The 26,212-nt window shown below is 35.8% G+C and overlaps 1 protein-coding gene across 3 annotated transcripts in view; it reads right to left on the reverse strand.

Moving 5' to 3' along the window:
- PCGF5 (polycomb group ring finger 5) overlaps positions 1 to 26,212 on the reverse strand; it is a 102,942-nt gene that overhangs the window by 16,151 nt on the left and 60,579 nt on the right. For all 3 annotated transcript variants that reach the window (XM_074339397.2, XM_019739174.3, XM_019739164.3), the window contains exons 3-8: positions 18,712 to 18,808; positions 16,066 to 16,121; positions 15,904 to 15,963; positions 13,033 to 13,181; positions 5,765 to 5,863; positions 2,999 to 3,088 (exon numbers count right to left, since the gene is read on the reverse strand). In XM_074339397.2, the coding sequence (XP_074195498.1) occupies positions 2,999 to 3,088; positions 5,765 to 5,863; positions 13,033 to 13,181; positions 15,904 to 15,963; positions 16,066 to 16,121; positions 18,712 to 18,808 (551 nt within the window). The remainder of the gene's footprint in view (positions 1 to 2,998; positions 3,089 to 5,764; positions 5,864 to 13,032; positions 13,182 to 15,903; positions 15,964 to 16,065; positions 16,122 to 18,711; positions 18,809 to 26,212) is intronic.

Consider the following 26,212-nt stretch of genomic DNA (forward strand, 5'->3'; position numbering starts at 1 on the left):
CTCCTGGCATCTTGCTGGCAATGCAGGGTAGAGATGGGAAGGTATGTGATTGCAATAAATATGCTAGTAGGGGCATAATCCAGAAATGATTGCTTTATTGCTAATTTGTCCATTCACTCTGTCAGAATTAATCAATTACTGTATTATAATAACTCATAATTAGAATAAGTGCAAAAAATTTTAACAGAAAACAATTGAAAAATTAAAATTCAAATAAACGAAATAATCTTTAGGATATATTTTGTGTAACTATTACCTTATAAAAATTTTTTTCATTCATTTTACTCTGCGAACATTTATAGAGTTACCTGCACTAGGCACTGCTCTCAGTGCTGAAACTCAGCAGTGAACAAATATAATCTCTGCTCTCAGATTACATTTTAACTGGGGAGACAAACAATAAACAAATAAGAGGCGTAGTACATCAGATGGTATAAAATACTACAGAAAACAGAAAGGCACGAAAAGACTGCCAAGCTGGAGTGGGAGAGGGGATTGTATTACTAAGCCAGATCAGAGGCCTCACTGAGAAGGTGATGTAAAAGCAAAATTCTTTGAGTAAAGGGGGTAAAAGGAGCAAATTAGGTGGATACTTGGGGAGGCCAGAGCAAGTCTGGCATGCTAGAAGAAACATAGGCCAGTGAGGCCAGAGTGCAGTGAGCCAGAGGAGGAGGAAAGGGTAAGATCAGAGAGGTGTCCGGGGAAAATCACGGGGGGTCTGTGTTTGTAGGTCCCTGGAAAGGCTTTGTCTTTTATCTAAATGATATAAGGTGTTACTGGAGGGCTCAAGATGGAGAACTGGCATGTTTTGACATCACTCTGGCTGCTGTGCTGGGTGAAGGTGGGAAGGGGGTAGGTGGCAGCAGGAGTGGGAGCATGGAGCACAGGTGGACTGATAGAAACCTGCAGAACAGTGACCATGGTCTGGATCAGAGCGTAGAAGTGGGGGCAGTAAGACATGCCAGGATTCCGAGTATAGTATTTTGTATAGTCTATGGTATATATATGGTAGAGAGGTCACAAAATTTGCTAAGGATGATAAAAGAAAAACTAATCAGAACTGGCTTCAGGGATTTTGGTCTGAGATACTGGAAAATGGAACTACTAATCTTAGAACTATTGAGATGTGAAGACTGAGGGGAAAACAGGTTGGAAGAGGGTAACAAACAAGAAACAGGTTTGTCATGCCAAAAAAAATGAAACTGGCTAATATATTACTTTACTGTTGCACTAAATATAATGTGGTAATTTTTCTATTATTGGTTTAGTTTTTAACTGAAAATCATGTAATACTGAACCATTTTTGAACCAACTTTGATTAAAACATGCTTTAAACAACTAAGGAATTTAAACTATTCAGAAATGTATAATCAGAAACATACTTGTAGTGAAGACTGATTTAACTGATGGTTTATTAATAATTTCTATGAATCAGCTCTTTCATTTTTGACATTAAAATAACTGGCAGTGTGGGTGACCTTTGGGGAGGGATCTTATCTTGTGAATGACGATTGAATACCAGACAGGTCATGCAGCGGATGACTACTTATATTTCTTCAACCTTAAGGCAAACCTATTCATAATGATGGTTTCAAGTACATACTGAAATACTATCAAAAAGAGCTAAAATTATATCAATGTGATATTAACATTATGTGTAATACCCCAATATCTAAGCCCCAACAGTTGGGTAAGAGAGAATTGACTATCTCTGTAATCTGTACCTGATACCTGAAACATTTTGGTTGGAAGGATTAAATGAGGGTGAATGTATGCACAACCATTTAAAAAACTAGAAAATGTCACAGAAAGGCTAGAAATTTACCAAATACAAAATTAGATTAAAAAAGAAAAGCCCAAGCGAGGTTTAATGAGCTCTTCAAGGGCACATAGCTAGTTGGTGACTACCTAGTACTAGAACATTTTCTTCTTCCTGGTCATGAAAATTCAGACTCACAAATAAGGCTTTACCCAACTGGGATTCAAATAGAAAAAAATAATGACTAAGAAGCTAGGTGCATCGTTTATTATTCTATCATATCATGCTATTTCTACTGAAAAATAGCCAAATATCTTACCCACTAAATAGAGCACACACACAAAAAAGGATTGAGGTTTGTTTTGTAACAGTTCTACGATGTTTACATTTGATATAAGTACCCTAAACACCACAAAATCGTAATGTCTGAAAGGACCCTGGAGGTCATTTAGTCCAACTTTCCAGTCAATCTTAATGTAATTCATGTAATCAGATTATGAAGAAAATTTCTGGTAGCATTATTACCATATTCCTCACTGCTATATATTAGCTTTATAAATCCATAGCCCCTGAAATTTCCCTAATATCAACATTACATATAACTCAGATAAGATATGCTTGAACCTTCTAAATAACTCTAATCCAAGATACAGTTCAAAGTATAAAATACTCCTTTTGGGTTTTCTGGATTTTCTTAGGTTTTCTCCTTTTAATCATTCTCCCATATTGTCTAAGACCTATAATAATAAGGCACAATAATCTAATCTGGCATCAGAAACCACTGTAAACTCACCCTTCAGTCCAATGTTATACTTTCAAAGCAAAGGAGGTACCTGAAAAAAAAAATCATCAAGATTCTACTCTATCTGTCCCCTCTACCATGACTAAAAAATATCTACTCCCATTCCATATAGTTAAAAGTTCTGGTATTTTATTGGGCTTTTTAAAAAATGCGAGTGCCGTCTTCTCTGTCTTGAGGTTAGTAGAGTTCTAAATATGTTTAGATGGGGCTTTAAACTCACCTTAAACATAACAAAACCACATTTAACACAGACCCTGGCTTGGTCTTGTACTTGAGATCAAGTATCATGGAGTTGTTAGGAGAAATAATAAGAGGAACCAGTTTCTTCTCTTCCCAACCTAGTTTGTTCTTTCAGTTTCTAAGTAATACAGTTAAATTTGAGTAACGTAATAACATGTAACTAAATATACACATAGGTAAATAGAAAAGCAATTTACGTTTTCGCCTCTTAGTCGCCATCTTGTCATGTAGATGAATTCCATAGTATGATCCTTCCCCATAATTTCACCATTGCACAGCACATCCAACTTTAAAAACAATAGTTATAGACACATTAACATAAGTAATTTTGAATTCATAACTGTTTTGCATGTTTTTTTTCCAATTTCAAAAAACATTCAAATAGTTGTAACAAAATAGATGTATTATCCATTACTTAAAAATAACACAGTATTTTTATTAAAGCACTGGTCCATCGCATACGTATTAATTCAGGTATAAGTACCATGAAGCAGTGTTTGCCTTGTCCCACATACCTGTATCTCAGGTTCATACATATAATTTTGAAATGTAGTATAAACTTTCTTAGTCCATGTCTCTCTCTGAAACCTTTGAGATTTTAGACATAAAGGGATTGCCTATTACTGAATCAGAAGAAACTGTGGAAACCTCACAGTTCCTCACAGCACTTTTGCCTTATGGATTTATTTCTCAGAATCCTTGCACCTTCCCAAGATTTGAAGGAGTTACTTATTTTTCATCTGTTTGTATTCGGAGAGGGCAAATGAATGAATGTGCATACATGATTTATGGGGCCTCTGAGGCATATGAGACTTTCCAGAAACTACCTAGAGCTAAGTTGACAGCCCAGTTTGCCCCATTCCACCAGCCTATGTCTCCTAGGGCTCTCCGGCCTCTCTGCTCTGCTTGGTAACTTGTATGAATAATTACAGGACCCCCTTCTCACCTACCACGGAACTTCAAAAAAGGGCTGTACTTATATCAATGCTCACTCTTTGTCTAGTGTTGCAGGAACCAAACTACCCCCCAAATCCTTAAGAAGGCCACAGGACTTGTGGTTCCGATTTACTAATTAAAAAAAGCATAATTAAAGGTTTATCACAGATCCCTATGAAAAAACAACATTTTGGTTCTCTAGCTATTAAAAGCAAACTGACAGGATTTAATGTAAAGGCTGGAAAGGGAGAAAAGCAGGTTTTAAACAGTTCTGTGTTTGGCTAAACAGAGAATGGAGTTTTGAACTTTAAGTCTGAAATAAACATACTTCTAATTATATTGGACAAATTATTAGCTAAATTATATGGATTTTTTTGATGATTTACAGTGACTTACATGAACCTCAAAATTTTTCAGACATTTTATATTTTTAAGTTCTTTTAAGAATAACACAAATAATTTCATTTTTTCCATCTTGTCCATAAAATAAATTCATAAACAAAGAAGTAATGGGACTTAGGATGCAATTCCTCATCAGGTATACTGCTTCTATTATTATTTAAAAACTAAACTATCCTGCCCCAATTAGCACTGTTGTTAACAGAATCTTTAGCTATCAAATATTTCATTAAATTATCCCTGCTACATGTTGGGCAGCAAATAAGGGGGGACCAGTATACTAAAAAGTATATCAAAAATTATAGGAAAAATTCTTTGCATTGGGCTAGATAAGGAGCTGTCAGTGGATTGAGTCTCTTCCCCTTCCATCTTTTCCTATAGAGAAATACAATATGTGCCAGCAGTAATATGGTATAAGGGTAATAGTTCTTTAAGCTCTAACAAATTCCTGAAAACTGGAAAGTAACTCAGTGAGTCACACTTAAAAGTAAGCAAATAAAATTGCATGTGGTATCTTCAAAGAATGGAATAAAACACAAAACCAAACCATAAAAACAATTTCATTTTTTATTTTCATTGCTGTTTCTATAAACTATTACCTTTTACTTTTACCAAGTACATAGGGCTTTCACTTTCACAAATTTTTTCCTAATGTAAAATTGATGTTTCTGGAAGTTTTTAAAATATATGTAGGACTAAACTATAGTAAGAATTAATTTTTAATCCACAGATTAATTAGTGATTTGGGAGCATTTTTTAAAGTTCAGGATCAGAGGCTTCTTCAAAAATACAGCTTTGCTACCTATCAATGCCTATGTTCAAATACTTCTGCTATGATGACTGTTCATACTAATATTGCTGTACATAAGCCTGAAAAACTATGTTGCCTTTGATATTTTTGTTAGAAAACTAGTCTTGATGTTTAGTTTTTTTGGATGCTATTATCAGAACCCAAAGGGGAGGAAAAGGTAATTAACACAAATTCTAAGATTGCCATTTGTGCAGATGAGAAATAACAGCCATGTTTCCTTATTATGTTATAATCATACTCCTAGGAACATAAACATTCTCTAGCTATTGAACACATTACAGGTTGTACTGTGATCAACATCAGGGCAATTTATTTCTCCTGTAAAGAAATTGGCAAAAACTAGGTTTCACCTAGTGCTAAGCAATATTACTTTTGCATATCATGGAATGAAAGGAGCGTTATAAAATCCCTTTTGAAAAAAAGGTGTTTTACACTCTAAAAAAGAAGTCTATAAAGAATTGGTAAAAAGGGGTTGCAAGGGTCTCAGATTGAAAAAAAAAGACACACCTTAAAGCATGTTGGCATAAAAAACAAACAAAAAGAATCCGTTTAACTGAGCTATTTATTTTGCGAATACTTAGTTATTTAAATATCTCCTCTAATTATAAAACAGTAAATGCATTAGTATCATGTTTTAGTCAGGATGTTAAATTAAAAAATACAGATTACATAGATGAAATATATAATATTTTAACATGAGAACCAGTTTCCACAAATTTTAGTTTGAATATATTCCCAGTTAATTTTTACTTATTTTGTTAGAATTTTACATCAGATCAGAATTACCAAAATGATCCAGATTGTACTATCAACTTACCTCATAAGAACTTGGAAGCTTTAGTTTTAAACTCAGAAATTTTTTAATAGTTCCCACAGTTACTCGTGTAGAACATCGAATGAATTTCTTCATTAAACCCTAAAGGAAATAAAGATTACTAATTAAAATATTCAACCTTGTTTTAAAGAAACCAAAGGGGTCATTTTCACTATCATTTTGAGTGTTTTCAAAATGTATTCTGAAAATGTTGCAATTTACAGCTCTTTAGTACTTCTGAGTAAAAATTTCCCCAATTCTTAGATACAGGACATTCTTCAAGAACGTACTATCACATGTACTAGGAAAATCCTGGCAAATTGACGATCTGCACACCTCTAGACACTTTGGTAAAGAACACATCATGAGTTTAACTGAAAACAAAGATCACAAAAAACATATAAAATATTATACAATGTCATTTCTGAAAGCATTAGGGACATTTTGAAAAAGTCTCATAACTTCTAAGTATTTTAAAAAGGAGCAGTGATTTCAAACGTGGCTTTAAGGAGCCCCAGGGGTCAATAGAGGCCAGTTAGGCCACAAGAGGCCCAGCAGCTAAGTCACGTGGAACGGACTCTTGGTTGGGAAGAAACATGCCCAGTCAGTGTTGGATGGGCTGTGGCACTTTACTAAAAAAAAAAATGTTCTATGTGCCTTGATTTTTCTCATTTCATCAGCAGCAGTAATTCACTCTTTAAGCTTGAACATCACTAACATGTAAGAACCAGTCCAGAATGGATACCCAAACTGAAAATGCGTCAAAATGAGGTTATAGACATGAGAAACACTAACCAATTTGTGAGACAAATTGACATGCCCAAACCTCAGAAGTTAGCAATACTAAAACAGAAACCAGGATTGGATCTTTTAAAGATACAACTATTACTTCTACTTGTATACAGAGGAAATTAGGTCAACAATTGGAAATGGTCTTAAATTAACTAAGTCAAAAGTAGAACTATCCAGTCAATATGTATTTCTCAGCAAATGTATTTCCAGAAAAACACCCATATTTCCTAGCAAAGACCAATAGAAATTAATCTATAAAGATACTTTGTCACAATTCAGATGGTAAAGTATCCACTGAAAGAAGTAGTTAAAAGTTACCTCTAAAGCAAAACATACTCTACCCATTTCAAACTGGAGACGGACATTGTAAACAGCATGAAAACAAAGGGATACATATACATGTAGATCTTCTCTGTTATTTGTTCACATCTCAACCACACCAAGGTTTCCTATCTATCTTCTTGCTCCAAATGGCATTTTATAGGTCCCAGTTAAGTTAGAGAATAATGTGAGGGAACTGGAAGACCCTCTAAGTGTATTCTCAACTGCAGAGAAATCTCAGGTTGTTAAAAGAAGCTGCAGAAATGACCATGAAACAATCTTTCAGAAAGTATTAATAATTATAGAAATGTCAGAAGAGTTAAGAGAAGATTTTAGAAATTAGGCAAAAGCTTATTTCTGGGATTCATAATTCAATAAGTTTGAAATCAATCTCTAACAAAATTCTAGCCTGGAATTTAATAATTTGTAAGTACTTAGAAAATAAAAATATAACAACTATGCATTCTCTGTCTATAGAAACCCTTTATAATTATACCAAATTACCCTTGTTTTTTAGCTAAGTATACTTGGGAATTGCTCTACAGATCTGAGAAGTAATCGACACATTTTAAGAGGAACAATGACAAATTAGAGTGTTCACTAGAACATGAGGAGGATGACGGGAAGAACCTTAAAGAGAGACCCTAAGAGCAGTGCTTTTTCCTTACCATTTTATTTCATAACACCCATAGAAAAGGGGGAAAATCTGTACTACACACAGGGAGGTAAAGGGAGGCTGATGCCTGGGGCAGTGGATGTGTAGCCCAGGCCCTGTTGAGCTGCCCTGGGGGAAGAACATTTCAGTATATTCTGTATATTTGTAGAAATATTATATGGAAAAAGATTTGTTTTGTGTTTCGAGAATGTTAACCTTTCCCTTTTATGAGATAATCCCCTTGCCTTGTAACCTGCTCCTTCCAACTCTGACCAGAACAGTTCAAAAAAGTCTTTCTGCTTTAATGTGGTTATCCTAGAGTACTATTTATCCCTCTGTTCTAGAGCTGAAATTAGACAGTGGTCCATTGCAAGTTAGACAGGCTTCCAATTCTAGGATACAATTCAACAAATTCTAGTTCTTACAATAATTAATGTTTTGACTATTCCAGGTCCCTTGGGTTTCTTTAAGACTTTTAAGATAGGCCTGCCAATTTCTGTAAAAAAAGATTGTTTTTTGCAGAACTTTGGTTAGGGTTTTCATTGAATTTGAAGAGTAATTTGTATAGGATTACTATCTTAACAATATTAAGTTTTCTAATCCATGAAGATGGGATTACTCCTTTATTTAGACCTTATTAATTTCTTTCAATATTTTGTAGTTTCCAGTGTATAAATATTACACTTTTTCTTGGTTAAATATATTACTAAGTATTTTATTCTTTTTGATGATATTATAAATGGAATTACTTTAATTTCATTTTTGGATTGTCATTCCAAGCTTATTCTTATATCCTGCAGCCTTGCTAATCTTGTTTATTAGCTGTAATAGTTTTTCTGTGAATTCCTAAGGATTTTATACACACACACACACACACACACACACACACACACACATATGATCATGCCATCTACAAACACAGTTTCACTTCTTTTCCAGTCTGATTTAATTTCTTTCTCTTGTCTAATCGCTCCAGCTAGAACCTCCAGTACAATGTTGAATAGAAGTGGTGAGAGCATACATCTTTGTCTTGTCTCTGATATTAGGGGAAAAGCTTTCAGTCTTTCACCATTAATAATGATAGCTGTGGGTTTTTTTGTAGATGCCTTTTATCAGGTTGAGGAAGTTCCCTTTTATTCCTAATTTGAGTGTTTTTTAACCAAAATATGTTGCTTTCTCTTCATTTACTGTCAAATGCTTTCTCTTCGTTTACTGAGATAACCATGTGGTCTTTCAGCCCTTTTTAAAAAAATTAATAGGGCATATCACCACTGATTAGTTTTTGTATGTTAGTCATGGTCTGTAATCCTTTTCATAAACTGCTACATTCAGTTTACTCTATTTTGCAATTTTTATTGTGGTAAAAAACATGTAACAAAATTTACCATCTTAACTATTTTTAAGTGCGTAATTCAGTAGTTCAGTATAGTTCAGTAGTGTCATGTATATTCGCATGTTGTGAAACATCTTCAGAATGTTTTCACTGTGACAAACTGAAACTCTATACTGATTAAATAACTCCCTTTTCCCCCTCCCCCTAGCTCCTGGTAACCATCATTCTACTTTCTGTTTCTATGAATTTGACTAAATGCCTCAAGTGGAATCACTTGTCTTTTTTTGTGACTGGCTTATTTCACTTAGCATAATGTCAAGTTCATCCATGTTGTAGGATGTGACAGGATTTCCTTCCTTTTTAAGGATGAGTAACATTCTATTGTATCTACCACATTTTGTTTATCCATTTATGTTGTTGGACATTTGGATTGCTTCTACCTCTTCTTGTGAATAATGCAGCTATAAACATGAGTGTCCAAATATCTTTTCAAGATTCTGCTTTCAATTCTTTTGGATATATATCCAGAAATGAGATTGCTAGATCACAGGGTAGTTCTGTTTTTAATTTTTCAAGGAAGCTCCATGCTGTTTTCCATAGAGGTTGTACATTTTACAATTTAACAACAGTGCACAAGGGTTCCTATGTCTCTATATCATCACTAACGCTTGCCATTTTCACACCCATCCTAATGGGTGTGCAGCAGTGTTACTGTGGTTTTGATGTGCATTGCTCTGGTGATTAGTGATGTTGAGCATCTTTTCGTATGCTTGTTAGCCATTTTTATATCATCTTTGGAGAAACGCCTATTTAACTCCTTTGCCCTATTTTTATTTAGATTGGATTATTTGTTGCTGAATTGTAGTTCTTTATATATTCTGGATATTAACCCCTTATCAGTATATGATTTGAAAATATTTTCTCCCACTCTGTAGGTTGCCTTTTCAGTCTGTTGATTGTGTCCTTTGATTCATAAAAGTTTTTATTGTGATGTCTTTGGTTTTGGTATCTGGGTAATATTGGCCTCATAGAACGAGTTGGGAAGTGTTCCTTCTTCTATCATTTGGAAGAGTTTATGAAAGATTGATGGTGTTAATTCTTCTTGAAACATTTGGGCTTTTCTTTGTGAGAACTTGTAAAAATTTTAAATTACTAATTTGATCGCTTTGCTTGTTATCGGTTTATTCAGATTTCTAATTCTTCTACTCAATTTTGGAAGTTTGTCTTTCTAGGAATTTTCCATTTTATTTATTTAAATTTTTGGAATACAGTTGTTTAGAGCATTCCCTTATAATCTTTTCTATTTTTGTAAAGTCACTAGAAATATCTTTTCATTCCTGATTTTAGTGAGTCTTTTTTCCCCTCAGTTTATCTAGCAAAAGGTTTGCCCATTTTGCTGATCTTCACAAAGAACAATGTTTTGGTTTCATTAATTTTCTCTGTTGCTTATCTATTCTACATGTTGGTACTCACACATGGTGGTACTCACACATGGTGGTACTCACACATGGTGGTACTCACACATGGTGGTACTCACACATGTCGGTACTCACACATGTCGGTACTCATACATGTCGGTACTCATACATGTTGGTACTCGCATGAAGCAATAAACGTTTGTTTTGAGAGGAGGGTTTACTGATGGGTATAATGGAAATACACTAATCAAGACAGAGGCTAGTTAGTGAAGGGTCTTGAATGCTAACATAAGGAATTAAGACTTTCTGTAACCCAGAAGGTGGCAAACTATGGCCACAGCCTTCAAACCAAATCTGGATGGCCACTACTTACGTTAAGTCAAGTTTTATTGGAACACAACCATGCCAGTTCATTTGCTATCATCTATGGCTGCTTTAGGGCTACAATGAGTAAGTTGAGTAGTTGCAACAGAGCCTAAAGTTATTTACTGCCTGACTCTGATATTGGCTTTGATTTTGGCCCTCACCCTCTGCCTTGCACACTCTCAGGTTGTGGCCTCAGCCTTCCATAATAAAAAAGAACACTTAAGAGACCAGTTTAAAAATCTGCATAAAAGGTGAGCAGCACTGCACTCAGGGAAATTTCGCAGGATTTATGATAGGTTGAAGGGAAAGAATAAAAAGTCAAAGATGACTCCAAGATTTTGAACATGTACGATTGGTTGAAAGATAGTACTGATAACTGAAACTGCATATTTGGAGTAAAGTTAGGTGAAAGTATAATGAATATGTCTTTAAACATGTGAAGTTTCAGGTGTTAGGGAAACTCCCAACTGGGATACTTAAAAATAGAAATATAATACTTCAACTTGGGAGAAATGGTAGGGTTGGAAATGGGGATTTAAACGTTCTTCACATAGTTAAAGCCACAAAAAAATGGAAGTGACCACCCAGGATGAATACAGAGAAAGCATAACTGAGTGGAGGACTAGATATTAGGATATACTCACATATATCAAGTAGGAGACAGGAAGAAGTAGAGCCAGTGGAAACAGTGTAAGAATGGCCAGAGAAAAAAGGGTGAGAAACAGATTAGCATAGCAGAAGTCATATAAGCTATGAAAGCTGTTTTAAGAATGAAGGCACAAAGAGGAAGAAACGTCTATAAAGGAAAGAGTAAATGGATAAAAGGTCAACTGTAATGGCGAAGTGTCAAAGATGTCTAAAAGAGGAGAATATCAAGGTGGATAGTTCATTTTTCAGATGATTTTCTAAAATTCATTGCTTTATAACTTTCAAACTAGAAATCCCACAGAGAAGTAAACTTTACATTTATTTATAAAGGTATTCAGCCTTCCCATTGATTTTTACAAGATAGTTCATGTATCAGAGATGATGATCACAATCTATAAAGAGCAGCCTCCCAAAAGGGGGATGACAGAAATGATTGGCAGTAAGAGAAAAATGAAGGTTATTAAAAACCCTGATGAATCAAAGGCAAAAAAGAAAGGGTATTCTACCAGAGCATAAAAAACAAAAAGAAGCCTGGGAAGAAAAATAGATACAATGGCCACTTCTCTAAAGATTGCTGTACTTTATTATATGTCATGTCCAACCAACCTCTATTAACTAAATCAACTATCTTACTGTATTATAACTGTTTGTGTAAGACCTCATCAAATTTCCTTCAATGAAAAAATTTTTGCATTACTTATATCTTCACTAATATCCACATAATGGATAAATATTCACTGAACCACTATGCTTATATATTTTTTTTGTTGCAAGATGCTGGGAACACTTGATTTGAAAAATTATTTGTTTTTAATTTCCTAATAGGAAAATGTCATTAAATGTATTAGTAAAAATTCAACCCATTGGCCTACAGATTACAGAGAAAGTAAAAGGAGACAATTTCCATGAACAAAACATGGAATACAAAGAGAGAAACAATATTTTCAATGGCTAACCTTTTCTAGGACAAAGTGACAAAAATCTAAGAGGTAAAGCAGTGAACATTTATAATGAAAACAAAAGTTACTTGCAATAAAAAATTGGAAGACATTATTTAAATAGCACCATTTAAAGACCAAGGAAAATCAATAAAAGTGAGTAGGTTGTTTTAAACTCTCTAGTATAGTGATCCTTGACAAAAAGGTTCAATTAGTAGCGAAACAGGATTAGAAATGGAGATTCTATAGGAAATACCTTAGAGCCTTCAAGGACTTTAGACGTTCACAAGCACTTTACGACATCCAATTTTACTCATAACCAATTAATTATATTATTGATAAAAATGTATAAGCCATAAGACATGAATAACTTTTTTTGAGTTGCAAATAAAAATACAGAAATAAAGGAGAAATTTAGAAGAGGATGATTAAAGGGTTGGAAACAAGGCTGACAAGAAATGATCTGAGTTGGTTACCACACTTAAAAGGGAAAAACAATGTATATGAACTCCCAACAAAAGTATAAAAGGAGGTGGAGAGGAGAAATAGAGGTGTGATTCTCTGCATTAGCCACTAGGTGGTGGCATTGTCCCAGGACGGTTCAGTTGTAGGGGGTTGGAAATCAGGTGCCTGGAGTAAGCAATTGCTTGGCCATTTGTAGGTATGGGACCGACTGTCAGAGAATGCATTCTACTTGATTAATAAAAACTTTGGAAGCAAACATTTTGAAACATTAGGAAAATTCAACAACAAATTATATAAAATGATTATAAAATGTACAACTGTACTTGTCCACTCACCTTTACTACATTGTCCCCTGATTGTCCATTATTTCGTAAACAATCTAGACATATAGCAATTTGTGGGTCACTTCTGTGATAGTCTTTATCATCTTGATTTTCATCACCTTCTTCATCTACTTTAGGTTTGTCAACTTTTGAAGTGTCATCTGCAAAATTTAAACAAAACTAAGTTATATATTACTCAAAGTTGATAAAGTTAAGCAGCAGTACACTAATCACTGGAACAAAAATCAACTTTAAAAAACATTTTAACAGTTTTTGATGAAGAATAACTGAAAATTTTAATATCTTTAAAATGTTCCACCCAACTCAACAATGGAAATATTTTAAAAACCATCAGTGACTTATTAACATAGCCTGAGATGGTTAGGCTCACTCAGATACCCAAATGAAAGACTCAGGACTAGCTATATTTGGTCAAAAAAATAATTGCAATTAGTGATTAGATCACTTAGAAAGTAGACAGGATATAAAAATACCTCCAAATTCTATATATATTCAAATTTAAAACCAAGTACTCTTTTCAAACTATAAAATATTCTTTCTTTAGGTTCACAAAATTTCAAATTAGTAATATTCATAAAATCAGCTAGTGAAATATGACTACAATGAATTGGCTTTTTAAACATGTACATACCATGTTTCCAAGAAAATAAGACGTAACTGGAAAATAAGCCCAAGCCATGATTTTTCAGGATGACAGCCCCTGAACATAAGCCCTAATGAGTATTTTGGAGCAAAAATTAATGTAAGACCGGTCTTATTTTGGGGGAAACACGGTAGCTATATAACTTGTTAAAACTCCATTAAAGAAATCAGAATAGTATACTTTATATCCAAACATATTTAATACCTGCAGCCTACATAGAATGCAACTATATTTGTTGGCTCATTCATTTGAGTGCCTTTAACTCTACGTTAGATATGCATTGTGAAAGGCTTGAGGGAGTAATACTAAAACTAGAGTGCCCTCGTCCTCATCCTCATACCAGTCAGGACATAGGAGATATAGGCAAGTAAAGAAAACAAACAGATGGAGAAGTAGGGTAAGGCCTTTGATGGAAGAGATACAACAGACCATGTGGGCACATAGAAGAGGTAATAAACTCAAACTTTGGGTGAAGTATTCCAGATAAAATATCGCTAAGCTGAAACTTGAAAGAATTAGCCAGCTAGAAAGAATTAGCCAGCTAAACATTATAGAAAAGCCCAGAAAAATTAACAGGTTAGCTCCTCTCTGATGACTGTAGTATATAAGCATTATGGTTATATCATAAAAAGCAGGTGGGTTCCTTTCTTCTGCATTCTTTCTTCTACATATTTACATGGAACCCACATAGACCGTAGCTGCCTTTTATGAACCAAACTTCCAGCTCCGAGAAAAGATCCCAATTCTCCACTGAAACTAAAGACCAAATATTATAATACTTTTAAAAAGAGAGAAAAATAATGGGAAAAGGGAGAGAAACATAAAGTAGGCTATAGTCCTTCCCAAGTCAGTCTATAAGATACACAGGGTCATGGACTAAACCCCCCATATAGCTTCTAATGACAATCCCCTGGGCTCCTGTCCTCTTGAAAAGGTAGTCAAAAATCGGAATATTTAGTCAACTTTATATTATCTATATTTTTGTTATAGTACTACTGTCTAAATTATAATTTACACTTGGGTAAACTAAGCCTTTAGTTAAGTCACTTTTTGCCAGGTTTGGATTCTTTGACCATTTTGTTGATATACATAAAAAATAATCCCTTATTACCTTAGCCCAGTCATTTGAAACCATTTTCAAACCCTCCCCTGCTATAGGAAGCCAGCTCTGCATAGTTAAGTTGAACAAATAAAACTATGATCCCCATTTTCCAGATGAAAAGAGACACATTTTCTCACCCATCTTAATGGTGTATAATTGACAATCCTATGATCTTATGGGAAAACCAGGGGTGGGAGATAGTATGTTGTACTTTTTTTTCCTTTGTGTGAACTATATACTTACAAAAAGCCTTTTCTTTGCTCAGTAAAATTTGCCACTTTGCTGAAATTATTAAAAATTTACTGACTGCTGAGTCTCTCGGGGCCCAAAAGTGAAATTTGGACACTTAGCATTGGTGATGGGAAAAATTCCCATAAGCATCTAGAACGATCTTTCAAATTCCAGGATATATAAAAATTTGTATCACTTGGGCTCCACCTAAGAAAACTTCATTCCAAGATCCCCTTGCTATGCTCTTAGCCACATCTCAGTTCCCTCTCCTATTCAAACAAACATGCAAAATAAAATAAATAAAACAAAACCCCTCACTGTTTAGTAGCAGGCTATGGCTATTTCTTACTTCGATTTCCTTTAGCTCTCCAGCAAATATTGTATAATCAGTAGTCAGTTTTCTGTTTTATCTCCTTTTTCTCTCTTCCCAAAGTCCATTTTCCTGTACAGTAGTACCTCGGTTTTCGAATGTCTCCGTTGACAAACATTTTGGTTTACGAACACCGTAAACCTGGAAGTGCTTCAGTTTTCTAATATGCCTTGGAAGTCGAACATGTCATGTGGCTTCTGCTGAGTGCAAGATCCTGAGGCCTAGCGGTTGGCTTTTTTCGAACGTTTCAGAACTCGAACTGTCTTCTGGAACGGATTACGTTCGAAAACCGAGGTACCACTGTTTTTCCTATTACCTTCAATTGGAGTGACTCCAGATTTACAAACATTTACATAAAAGGTACATAAGAGAAAGCTTCATAATATAAATAAAGGGGTACATGAATTTTCTACAGGAGAAATTTGAGCTTGAAGAGAGCGATTAGTTCATCAAAGCTACAAAAAAAACTAACCAATTTGAGAGATGCTGTCAGATACAGATATAAAAAAAAGTCACCTTGTCCATTTTCTTGAGGCTTATTTTTCTTCCAAAATTCAGATTCACGCTCAAGTTCTTCTAATTTAAAAGAAAAAAAATATATAAAAATAATAGAAACAATCATGAAATCTTTAATAGAAATGTTGATTTCATAAAACAAATCTGCAAGAAGCAACTTACGTTCTCGTAGTCCAGGGACCAGTTTAAATATGATTTCCTCTAACGTATTATCCAACCTTCCAAAGGGGAAAAGAGAATATGCTAACAATGAAGACATCAAAATCCAATATATAGTCTGAGATCTTTTTATGTATTACAAAATATAGAACATACAGTTTCAGCATATCTACTGTACAAACTCCTCTGTAGGCAGAGCACACCTATTTCTAGCCCTTTCCCACAGTGGTAGATTGATTACAAAAATGGTCCGAGGCCCCAGCTCTCCCTGTATCTACACCCTCTGAAGATAATTTTGAATTCTTCCCTTGATTAAGGAATGGAGTCTATCTTTTCCCTACCTCAAGAATATGGGTTAGCTTTGAAACGTGCTTAGGCCAACAGAATGTGGCACAAGTGATATAGTGCTTAGTTCAAAGCCTAAGCCTTAAGAGGCATTACATGTTTTTTTTTTTTTATTAAACTTATTGGGGTGACAATGGTTAGTAAAGTGACATAGGTTTCAAGAGTACAATTCTATAATACATCATCTATGAATCACATTGTGTGTTCACCACCCAGAGTCAGTTCTCCTTCCATCACCATATATTTGACCCCCTTTCACCCTCTTCTTTTTACATGCTTTGGTGTGCTCTGTCTCCTTTAGACTCCTGCCAACCACGAGAACAAGTCTGGAAGATAAGGCCCCATGTACATGAGAACCAAGCTGCCCTGCTGAGGCCATCCTAGACTAGCTCACTGACAGCCCATCTCTAATACGACAGAACCCAGGGGAGATGGATCAGCAGAGTGTCCTGCCCAACCAGCAGCTCACTGCAGTCACGTGAGTGAGCCCAGCCAAGACCAGAACCACCACCTAGATCTGTGAACCACTCAGACTTGCGAGGAATAAGAAATGCTTTTACTATTGTTTAAAGCATGACTTTTAGGGGTGGCTGGTTATTATGCAGCAATAACTGATACACTGACTGTCAAAATCTCTACTACAACTCTGGCTTTTTCCTATAAATGAAATAATCTCCATTCCTCTCTTCTGAGAAATTTAGACCAGTTAGTCATTCCCTCTAAGGGCAATGATGTATGTAACTTACCCTCAAATGGTTTAGAAAAAATATATAGAGTAAACATGCAAGCATATGACAAAACAAATGCAATTAAATGTTAACAATAGACTAATCTGGGTAAGGAGAACACAAGTGTTCTTTATACTATCTTTCTTTTTGTAGTTTTTAATTATTTCCAAATAAAAATTTAAAAAATATATATGATATACTTTAGCTAAGGGCTTAGATTTGATTAAACAGTGATTGGATTCCTTCAAGTATCTAACAGTCAAAACCAAAAAGTTAATTTGCTACAACACAGCACTGTAAAATGGAGTAGGTAAAAATTACTATTCATTACAGTTTTTGATAGAAGCATCAGGAAAAGATTTGACAGGAAAAGTTTGCTCTATTCTCCTCTAAATTACTTAAATCAGAGTGTCTCGCCCTCAGCACTACTGACATTTTGGGCTGGATCTTGGGGAAGGGAGGACTGTCCTGTGAATTGTAGGATGCTCAGTAGCATCCAGCATCCCCAGCCTCTACCGACTAGATGCCAGCAGCACCCACCCAGTCCTGACAATCAAAAATGCCTCCAGACATTGCTAAATGTACATGGAGGGCAGAGGGGAGAAAAATCACCCCTGGGTGAGAAGTACTGGTATAAATCCAACTAGCAGAAGCCTTCCTCAGGACTACAGACTACAGGAGACCAAAGGCTCTCAATGTTAGCACATATCAGAATTATCTGGAGGTCTTGCTAAATAAGAGGTTCCACTCTGAGTTTCTGATTCAGCAGGTCTCAGAACTGTCATTTCAAACAAGATACTAATAGTGTAGGGACCACACAGTGAAAATCAGGGCTAGACCTTTATCTGTAAATTACTCTAAATATAAGCACTAAAACAGAAGAAAAAAATGTGAAATGTAAGACTTGCAAATCCAGATTTACAGAATGATGGCAAACATCACACAGAAACGTGTTACATATAAGGCTACCTAGAGAAAATCTAGCTGTTTTCAGATGTGTACTTCCCTAAGATCCCATAGCTGATCTGTGATAGAGCTACGGTAGGAACAGTGGGAAGAAAATAGACAGGTTCAGTGGTGAGGACACCTGGCTGGAAGCTGGGAAGTGAAATTTAAGTTTGCTGAGACCTTAGACAAGATCATGGTAAATTTCAGTTTCCTAATCTGGAAAAAAGGGTTTGGATTAGGATCTTACAGACACTTCTGGCTGTAAAAACATATGAATAGACTTAAATAAATGGCAGTCATTTAAAAAAAAAAATCTGTAAGTTTTACATAAATGTCTGTGTACTCTTTTTTGAATATATGATTAATTAAAAAAATTAATAGCACCAAGAATAGTCTCCCTCACTATTAGTCTGCTCTGTCCACTACCATGTAGCTCAACGAAAGTAGTGTATTGTGTAGAATATTGAAACTCTAAAGTGAAATAAAATACTTAAAAATGAAAATCATAAAATTCATACAACCTAAATTAACTGAGTCAAGGCACCAACAAATATGATGTATAATAAAAATTATTAAGCATTTATATGATTTATTTAAGTTAGATGAGCTGTAAAATGCATTTACTTACCTCAACATTTCTAATGGATTTGTTTCATGAACTTGGTTGCCACACCTTGGACAATCATTGCTATCTTCAAAGTGCTGGACAATACAAGTCTTACAGACTAAGAAGAAAGAAGGTGTTAGGTTAAAATGCATCGTTTGAACTTAAACTGGATGCAATTAGAAATAGTCCCTAAAAATTACCTACTATATAGAGCACCATTCTTTAATCAAACTGTATAAAACCTTAAAATTGTAACACTGAAAATAAAAAACCCAACTGAAATAAAGCCTACTGCCACAATAAAAAGTATATACCATTTTGCTTATTGTTTTTCTTAAATACAGTCACAAACCAAATAATTTATTCATACTACTATAAAAAAGCTAGTTCATTTATATAAAACAGGTTTTTTTTTCATGGAAAGAAGCAGGACCCAAAAATGTAAAACCATTTAAGTCTACTTTTACTTCTTTTGCTAGAAATTTATTTGAATGCAAAATAAATAGTTCTTAAAAGAACTTGAGAGTTTTCAACATGTCTGGATTACTATTTATTGGCAGGGTGCCCCTGGGACAAACCAGGCACCACAATGGAACTTCTGTCCTTTGCAGTGTAAGAAGGGTCTGTACTTGCAGGTCCCATGATTCCATGAAGCACAAAGTATGTTAGTGGCATCAAGATGGTACACAAAGGCACAAGAGGTAAACTGGAAGAACAACTGAGAAACTGACACAGAAACATTAATATTTTAAATAAAGATTCTAAACAAAGATAACAGAAACAGGATTTGTGGATTTTTTGGCCACAATCTATGTAGCCTACATTTCCTCCAAATAATACTAATCTTTCTGGCTATGAATCTCTGTCACTTTTCCCATAAGCTTCTATTACCTACAATGCCAACTGTCTTGCACAAAAACCTTAGAAATATTTACAGCACCTGAGCTATAAAAAAAGTTTCAGCCAGTTCTCTATACCAATACCGCCTCCATTTCATTACCCTGTATAATCTGAAACTGCAGATCAGCTCCACCAAGCCCTCTGACAACTCCATGACAAACTATTTCCTTCCCCCTCATGCCCCACACTACCTAGAAGAAGTAAAATTTATCTAAATGACTGAGCAAGAGTAAACACTAAAGGATTCCTATCACTGAGATTAGGTCTGAAAATTCAAGCATATCACATATACTTGTAAGAACAACAATGGTCAGAGAAGAATTCTAGGTATCTAATTTTAAAATCATTAATACATATAGAGAATATCTTGGTATTTTCTTTCACTGAGTCAACACGTTTACTGAGGGCCAGACACAGTACTAGGAGTTGGAATTCAAGAATTGCAGGAAGAAACAAAACAAAGTCCATACCCTTATGGAGTTTATATTCTATTCGGGAAGGCAAACAAAGAATTTCATTAGTAATAAGTGAGATATTAAAAAAAAAAGGTGCACTGGGGTTGGCAGCTATTTTAGATAGCGTGATCAGGATAGGACTTTCTAAGAAGGTGACACCTGACCATATTTTTTGGTTGTTTAAGTACATCTGAATCCCATAATCTCTCCCCCTTTTTACCATTACATACAGCTATTGGGGTAACACCTCTTCACTACAATTCTCCCAAAATTTGGATGAAAGAGTATCAGAAAACCTTAAAAGTAAAAAGGCTTAGTTAGACTTCTGTCCTCCAAATCTCTTAGCCCAAAAAAGGTTCTAAAAAGTGTCTTCAAAAGTCAAACTAATGTTTGGGAAGGGAGAGCTGCTTTGTTAAGCCATGCTGAAGTGGAGGACAGAGAAGCAGAATTCCTTTAGAACATTGCTGGTATTTGCTCTTTCCCAGGGACACTAGGTAAGTCTCTGAAATGTGGGGGGAAAAGGAAAAAAAGGAGAGCTCAGAGGCAAGAATGAAGAGGTTTTACAAAGCCTGATCCTATCCTGGGTTCTCATCTTTGTTATTCAAAAGGTCTGTCATACTCAAGGGGTTCAAGAATTTCTGGTGATCTGTCTATCAGTCTTGGCCACATAGAGAGGCACGTGATACACCCAGAGCAAGCCCTCATCTGGGTCAGCCAACAGGGTCCAGGTAGAAAGAAGCCTTTCCTCCTGGGGGCAAAGATACTAATCTAGGTTGCTGAGAAAGAAATGTAAAGCTCATTCATCCAGAGGTACTCACAGTTTCAAGAATAAGGCTGTGTTAATTGCTTAAGGCCAAGGCAGCATCAGTGCCCAAGGCTGCCGATGGGGACTATTAATCTATATTCTAGATCTAAACTGTCAATATGGTAGCCACTAGCCACATGTGGCTCCTGAGCTCTTGAAATATTGCTAGTTCAAGTTAAGATGTGCTATAAGTGTAAAATGAAGCAGATTTCAAAGGCTAAGCATGAAAAAAACCTCAATTTTTTACATTAATTACATGTTGAAATGAGAATATTTTAGACACACTGGATTAAATATTAAAATTATTTTCATTTACTTTAAAAAAAAAATGGCTACTGGAACATTTTAAATTACTGAGGTGGCTCACACTTTATTTCTACTGAACAGTGCTCTTCTAGAGAGAGAGAGAAAGTCCCATCTGGAGGTGAATTTATATTTCACACCATTTCAGATACAGCTGTTATTCTACTTTTGCAGATGAAGAAGAGGTTCCCACAGGCCAGGTAACCGTCTACTCTGATGAATGGCAGCAGAGAGACTTGAATCTAGGTTTTCTGATATGAAAACACAAATTTTATATCAAAGTTTGAAGACTTTTTTTTTTAACTTTACAAAGGAAAATAATGGAAATACCGTCTCCCCCAAACATTTTTAGCACCTCTATTAAATCTAATGACCAAGTAAACATGACAGATGAGCCATCCCATAGGGCATAGGAATTTACCTTATTACATTAAGTGTTATATTAAAGGAACTTTAAAAATTTATTTTTCAGAGGCAAAGGCCAAGAAATTGTTCTTAATTTTTTTTCCAAATAGTTTTAAGGAAGAGAAAAATGTTGAAATATAATATTTTTACTCATTTTCATTTTTGTTCAAATGATTTGGTGGTGGTTGTCATCATAATCACTGACAGTGACAGGGTTTATGTAGCAGGCATCACCCTAATGCTTCAACATATATTTAATTCAACACAATAATTTAATCCTCATTACAATGCTATTAATTAGGTAATATTATTAGGCCTCTTACAGGTGGAGAAAATAAGTACAGAAGAACGTCAGCAATTTGCCAAAAATCATGGAGTCAGTAAGTGGTGAAAACCAAGATTTGAATCAAGAGGCCATTTTCTTAACCAATGCAATGCCTCTATGATACACTGTCTTCTAATTTTATTTCTATAGGTCTACAATATATTTTAAAAAAATGCCTTACCCCTTAATTTGGGAACCTTAAATATTAATATGTCTATTTCTAGAATCAGATCTCCTTTTAAACAGGGCATTTTGCACAAAATAGCCCTTTAAAGTAGCTTATTTATTTCTTTAAAAGACCCCTAGAATACATCTCTCACATGCATTTAAAAGCTGTTAAATAAAGCACCTTATGCAAGTTAGAACCTGAGAAAACCCATGCCAGAAGTTCAGGGAAACTGAAAAAAAGTGAAATGAGGATTTGCTTTCCCTCAGAGGTTTAAAAAACTCATTACTACAAAACCAAACCTTTATTCTTAGTTTATAATTTGGTTTATACCAGCTGTTAAACACATTTTTGAAATATCTTAAAGATTTAATGCCAAGCTCTCTAAATGCTCAACTGCTGTACTGGTTAACTCAACTGGTCCAAGATACAAAGGCCCCAGTCTGGGTTAAGACTATATGGAAACTAATTAGGATCTTCATTCTCACCACTCTCTCTGCAGACAGATTCTGTAGCCACAAGAAATACATGGGTCAGGAAGGGAGCTAGGTTCACCCAAGATATCCCCGGTTGAAAACAAATAGCAACAAGTGCTAAAATTTACTGTGCCCTAACCAAATATAGGCTCTGGGCTCAGGCTTGGTATGGATTTATAAAACAGTCTGGACTATTACTACCCACCTTTGGCAAATGAGGAATGTGGTACTAGAGAGCCTGAGCAGGCTGCCCACGGCTGCCCATAGCTGCCCAGCTGTGTAGCACAGACGGCATCCATCCCCAGGCTGTGCCACAACAGGCTTAAAACCCAAACCACTATGCAAGGCCTCATAAAGTCAGTAACATTTTGTCCTGGGCATCAAGATTTCATGTTTTTAACTCATCTTTATAATTAGCCATGGCAAACATCATGAAACTTCTGCCTAAAGCTTACCAAGTTAAATCTTTCCTTATACTACTTCTTAGATTTGAACTAGGTTGTTGCACAAATTAACAGAGAAAGAGTCATTGTGTCATCTAAAGCAGTGGTTCTCAAGTTGAAATGGACACCACAATCACGAAGAATTTTTTAAAAATAACTTATTCATGGGCCCCATCCCAAACGAATTAAAACAGAATCTGGGAGATTAGCACCAGGACTCTACTTTGCAAAGCTCTCCACTGACACAGCCAAAAGATAACTGGGAAAGTCTGGCCAAAGGAGGCCAGAAGCTGACCAAAAAGTCAGCTGGTACCTCTCTTAGGTGGCCCCATTCCAGAATTTGGCCCTCTGCCAAATCATAATCAGAAGTCACTTTACTGTTCACCATTAGAAAAGCACTATCACAGGACAAAATATAATCAAAAGAACACGGGATTAACGTACCCTCTCCCTAAAACGCAGATTTACATGAGAAGCCAAGGCAGTACGTACGGCACAGTAGCTCCATCTTGAGGCAGAGCGCCTGGATCCGAATCTCAGTTCTGCTATTAGGCACATTACTTACTCTGGGCTTCTATGTACAAGGGAGAGAAGGGTACCGATCTCACAGCGTTATGAGGATTAAACGAGATAATATATGTAAAATATGTACATGAGCATCTGGTAACTTGTAAATACTCAGTAAATGTAAGCTATAATTATAAATTAGATCACTAGATGAGCATAAAATCATAACAAGGAGAATCAGAGTAACAGAATACTGAATGGCATCAGACTATGATTAATCTGATACATCCATTCTACACAACAGATGCTCTTGCTAAGAGAACCTGAAATGTCTATCATGTATTGGTATTAATATTCTGCAGCTATGTCTACCTTAGAGAGAGTCTTGCAACTCAAGTATGGTATTTTCAACACATTTCTTCACCTGAATGAGAACTGCCAATCTTTGCATGTATGATACTTCTTTTTCTGGGGTAGAAAGCGCAGGATTGGCTACACTTCTCCATTACACATTCCTTAACTTTATGTGTTTAACATAATTCCACCACTTGTCTAGGAGCTACCTTGTTCTGTCTCTTCTTGATCACTTTGCACATACCTAACCTGAAGCACTATTACATGTTGATTTCGTAGTTTAATTAATAGAGGGCTATCACACTTCTTTGTTTTCAAATTTTTGAAGGGAGGAGGGTTTGTCACGACAGGTACAAGGACCATTTGTTGTTGCTATCTTGGATGTATGGTCCACCCACATCTTCATGTATCGCAGAGAGCTAGCTTCCCAGCTTTGACGACACAAAGTAATCTACACAAATTTCTCTTCTTGAGCACTGATTCTGCTATTACTGACAATAAACCAGTAATAGTCTTTTCTCTCATGTCCTTGGTGTTGTCATTCATGAGTCATGTTCTGTTTATTAAAAGTGATCAAATGCTGACTTCTTTTAAAATCATCCTAATGTGTTGGTTTTCTGTCAATACAGAAGCATGTTTTTTCTTCTTTCCTTAACACATCACTATCTTTATGTGCTCTTCTTGATTAACACTGATTTGATAACTTTATTGAAAACTTTTATCTATTGATCTGCTAATAGTTTATAAGTAAACTGTGGTCATCTGCAAAGAGAAGAGGCATCAGTTTCCTGATTTTGATATATATTCTTACATGTGAGACTGACAATATTTTTTTAAAAGTTTTCCAGAATAGCTGTAATGTGCTTCCATGAGACAGTATCTCCTGGTTTTACTTATACAAGACACTTGTGAACATTTTTCTTCTCTTATGTTATAAATGACACACTTCTTTCAAAGGCTTACATGAGTTGCAATTTCATGAAGACCACTAAGCATTACTCTCTACTGAGAAGACTGCTTTACTCTTGTTTTGCCATGACAGAGGAACAAGCAGCAAAGCAGAACTTGAAGAGGGTCAGGACAGAGTTTTGGGATTTAAATATGGTAGGGGGATCTTAGATCAAGCAGGCCAGGAGACCAAAAGATCCAGGAAGGCTGGACTTCAATAGACAGGCTTATGGAGTTAAGCAGGACTCCAAGGTCAGGGCAGAGTCTGGTAGCTCAGTGAGTGCAGCAATGCACTCGTTCCCCCTTCCTCCCCCATCAATATAAATTCCGTGATCAATCAGAATAATCCCTTCCTCATACACACTCCCTCAATAGCTCTGCTCTTTTCTACCTCTCTCCTCTTTCACCGCACTCAGTTGAACTATTACCCCTGGCTATATCCAACATACTCTGCTTCTACAAGATTACAACTGAACAGTATGGGAGAAAAGCATGCACCATGCTGATTGATTGTTCACCTGAAGTTCATGACCATGAACCTCAAGTAGGTCCTTCATCGGCCAGGCGGTCATACTCAACGCACCAAGTCCATTATGCTCTTCATCAATACTTCATACCTTCTCCTCTCTCCTCAAATCCCCAACATATCCTCCCCCAACCTCTCTCTCCACTGATGATCTTGCTTCCCCTTTTACTGAAAACAAAAGGAAAAAACTAAAGAAAATTCGTACCACCACACCTACTCACTAGCACCTATACTTTGTGCTCTTGCCTGTTTCCAGAATTTTCCTGTGCCTATCTAAAGATAATCTCTGTTCCGTGCACTAGATCCGCTCCCAATGACCTAAGAACACTGCTCCAGTATTCTCTCCTTTCACCTATGTTAGTCTTTTGCTATCTACTGAAGCTTCCCATCAACATTCAACCATATTCACCATCTTTAAAAACAAAAACGAAACTTCTGTTGACCCTACTTCTGTCAGCTATCACTCCATTTCAGGGATGCCCATGCTCATTCTCTACAATTCCTCTGTTCCCATTCTTTTTTCACTTTCTTTACCTTTATCAAGATGAAATACTTACATAATCATAGTACAATTATCAAAACCAGGAAATTAAAAATTTCCAACCTCTCACACCTATCCAGACTTTCATTCCCTACCACTCCATCGAAACGCTCCACGAGACTGCCCATGACCTCCGTGTTGCTAAGTCTAGTGCTCTATTCTAGTCCCATCTTACTCAACACAGCGGACCGAGCTGCTCCTCCTCCTCCTCCACTGTGTGTGTACTATGCTTCCCAGGATCCCACGCTTAGTTTTCTTCCTGCCTCACTGACTCCTCCTTCTCAGTGCCCCCAAGCTCAGTCCTCGGTCCTCTTCTCTATCTACACTCACTCCCTTGGTGCTCTGTTTCCATATGGTCTATATGCTGA

This window comes from Rhinolophus sinicus, chromosome 15 (genome assembly GCF_057876585.1).
Source record: "Rhinolophus sinicus isolate RSI-liver-muscle chromosome 15, RSI-T2T, whole genome shotgun sequence".
Classification (NCBI taxonomy): Eukaryota; Metazoa; Chordata; class Mammalia; order Chiroptera; family Rhinolophidae; genus Rhinolophus; species Rhinolophus sinicus.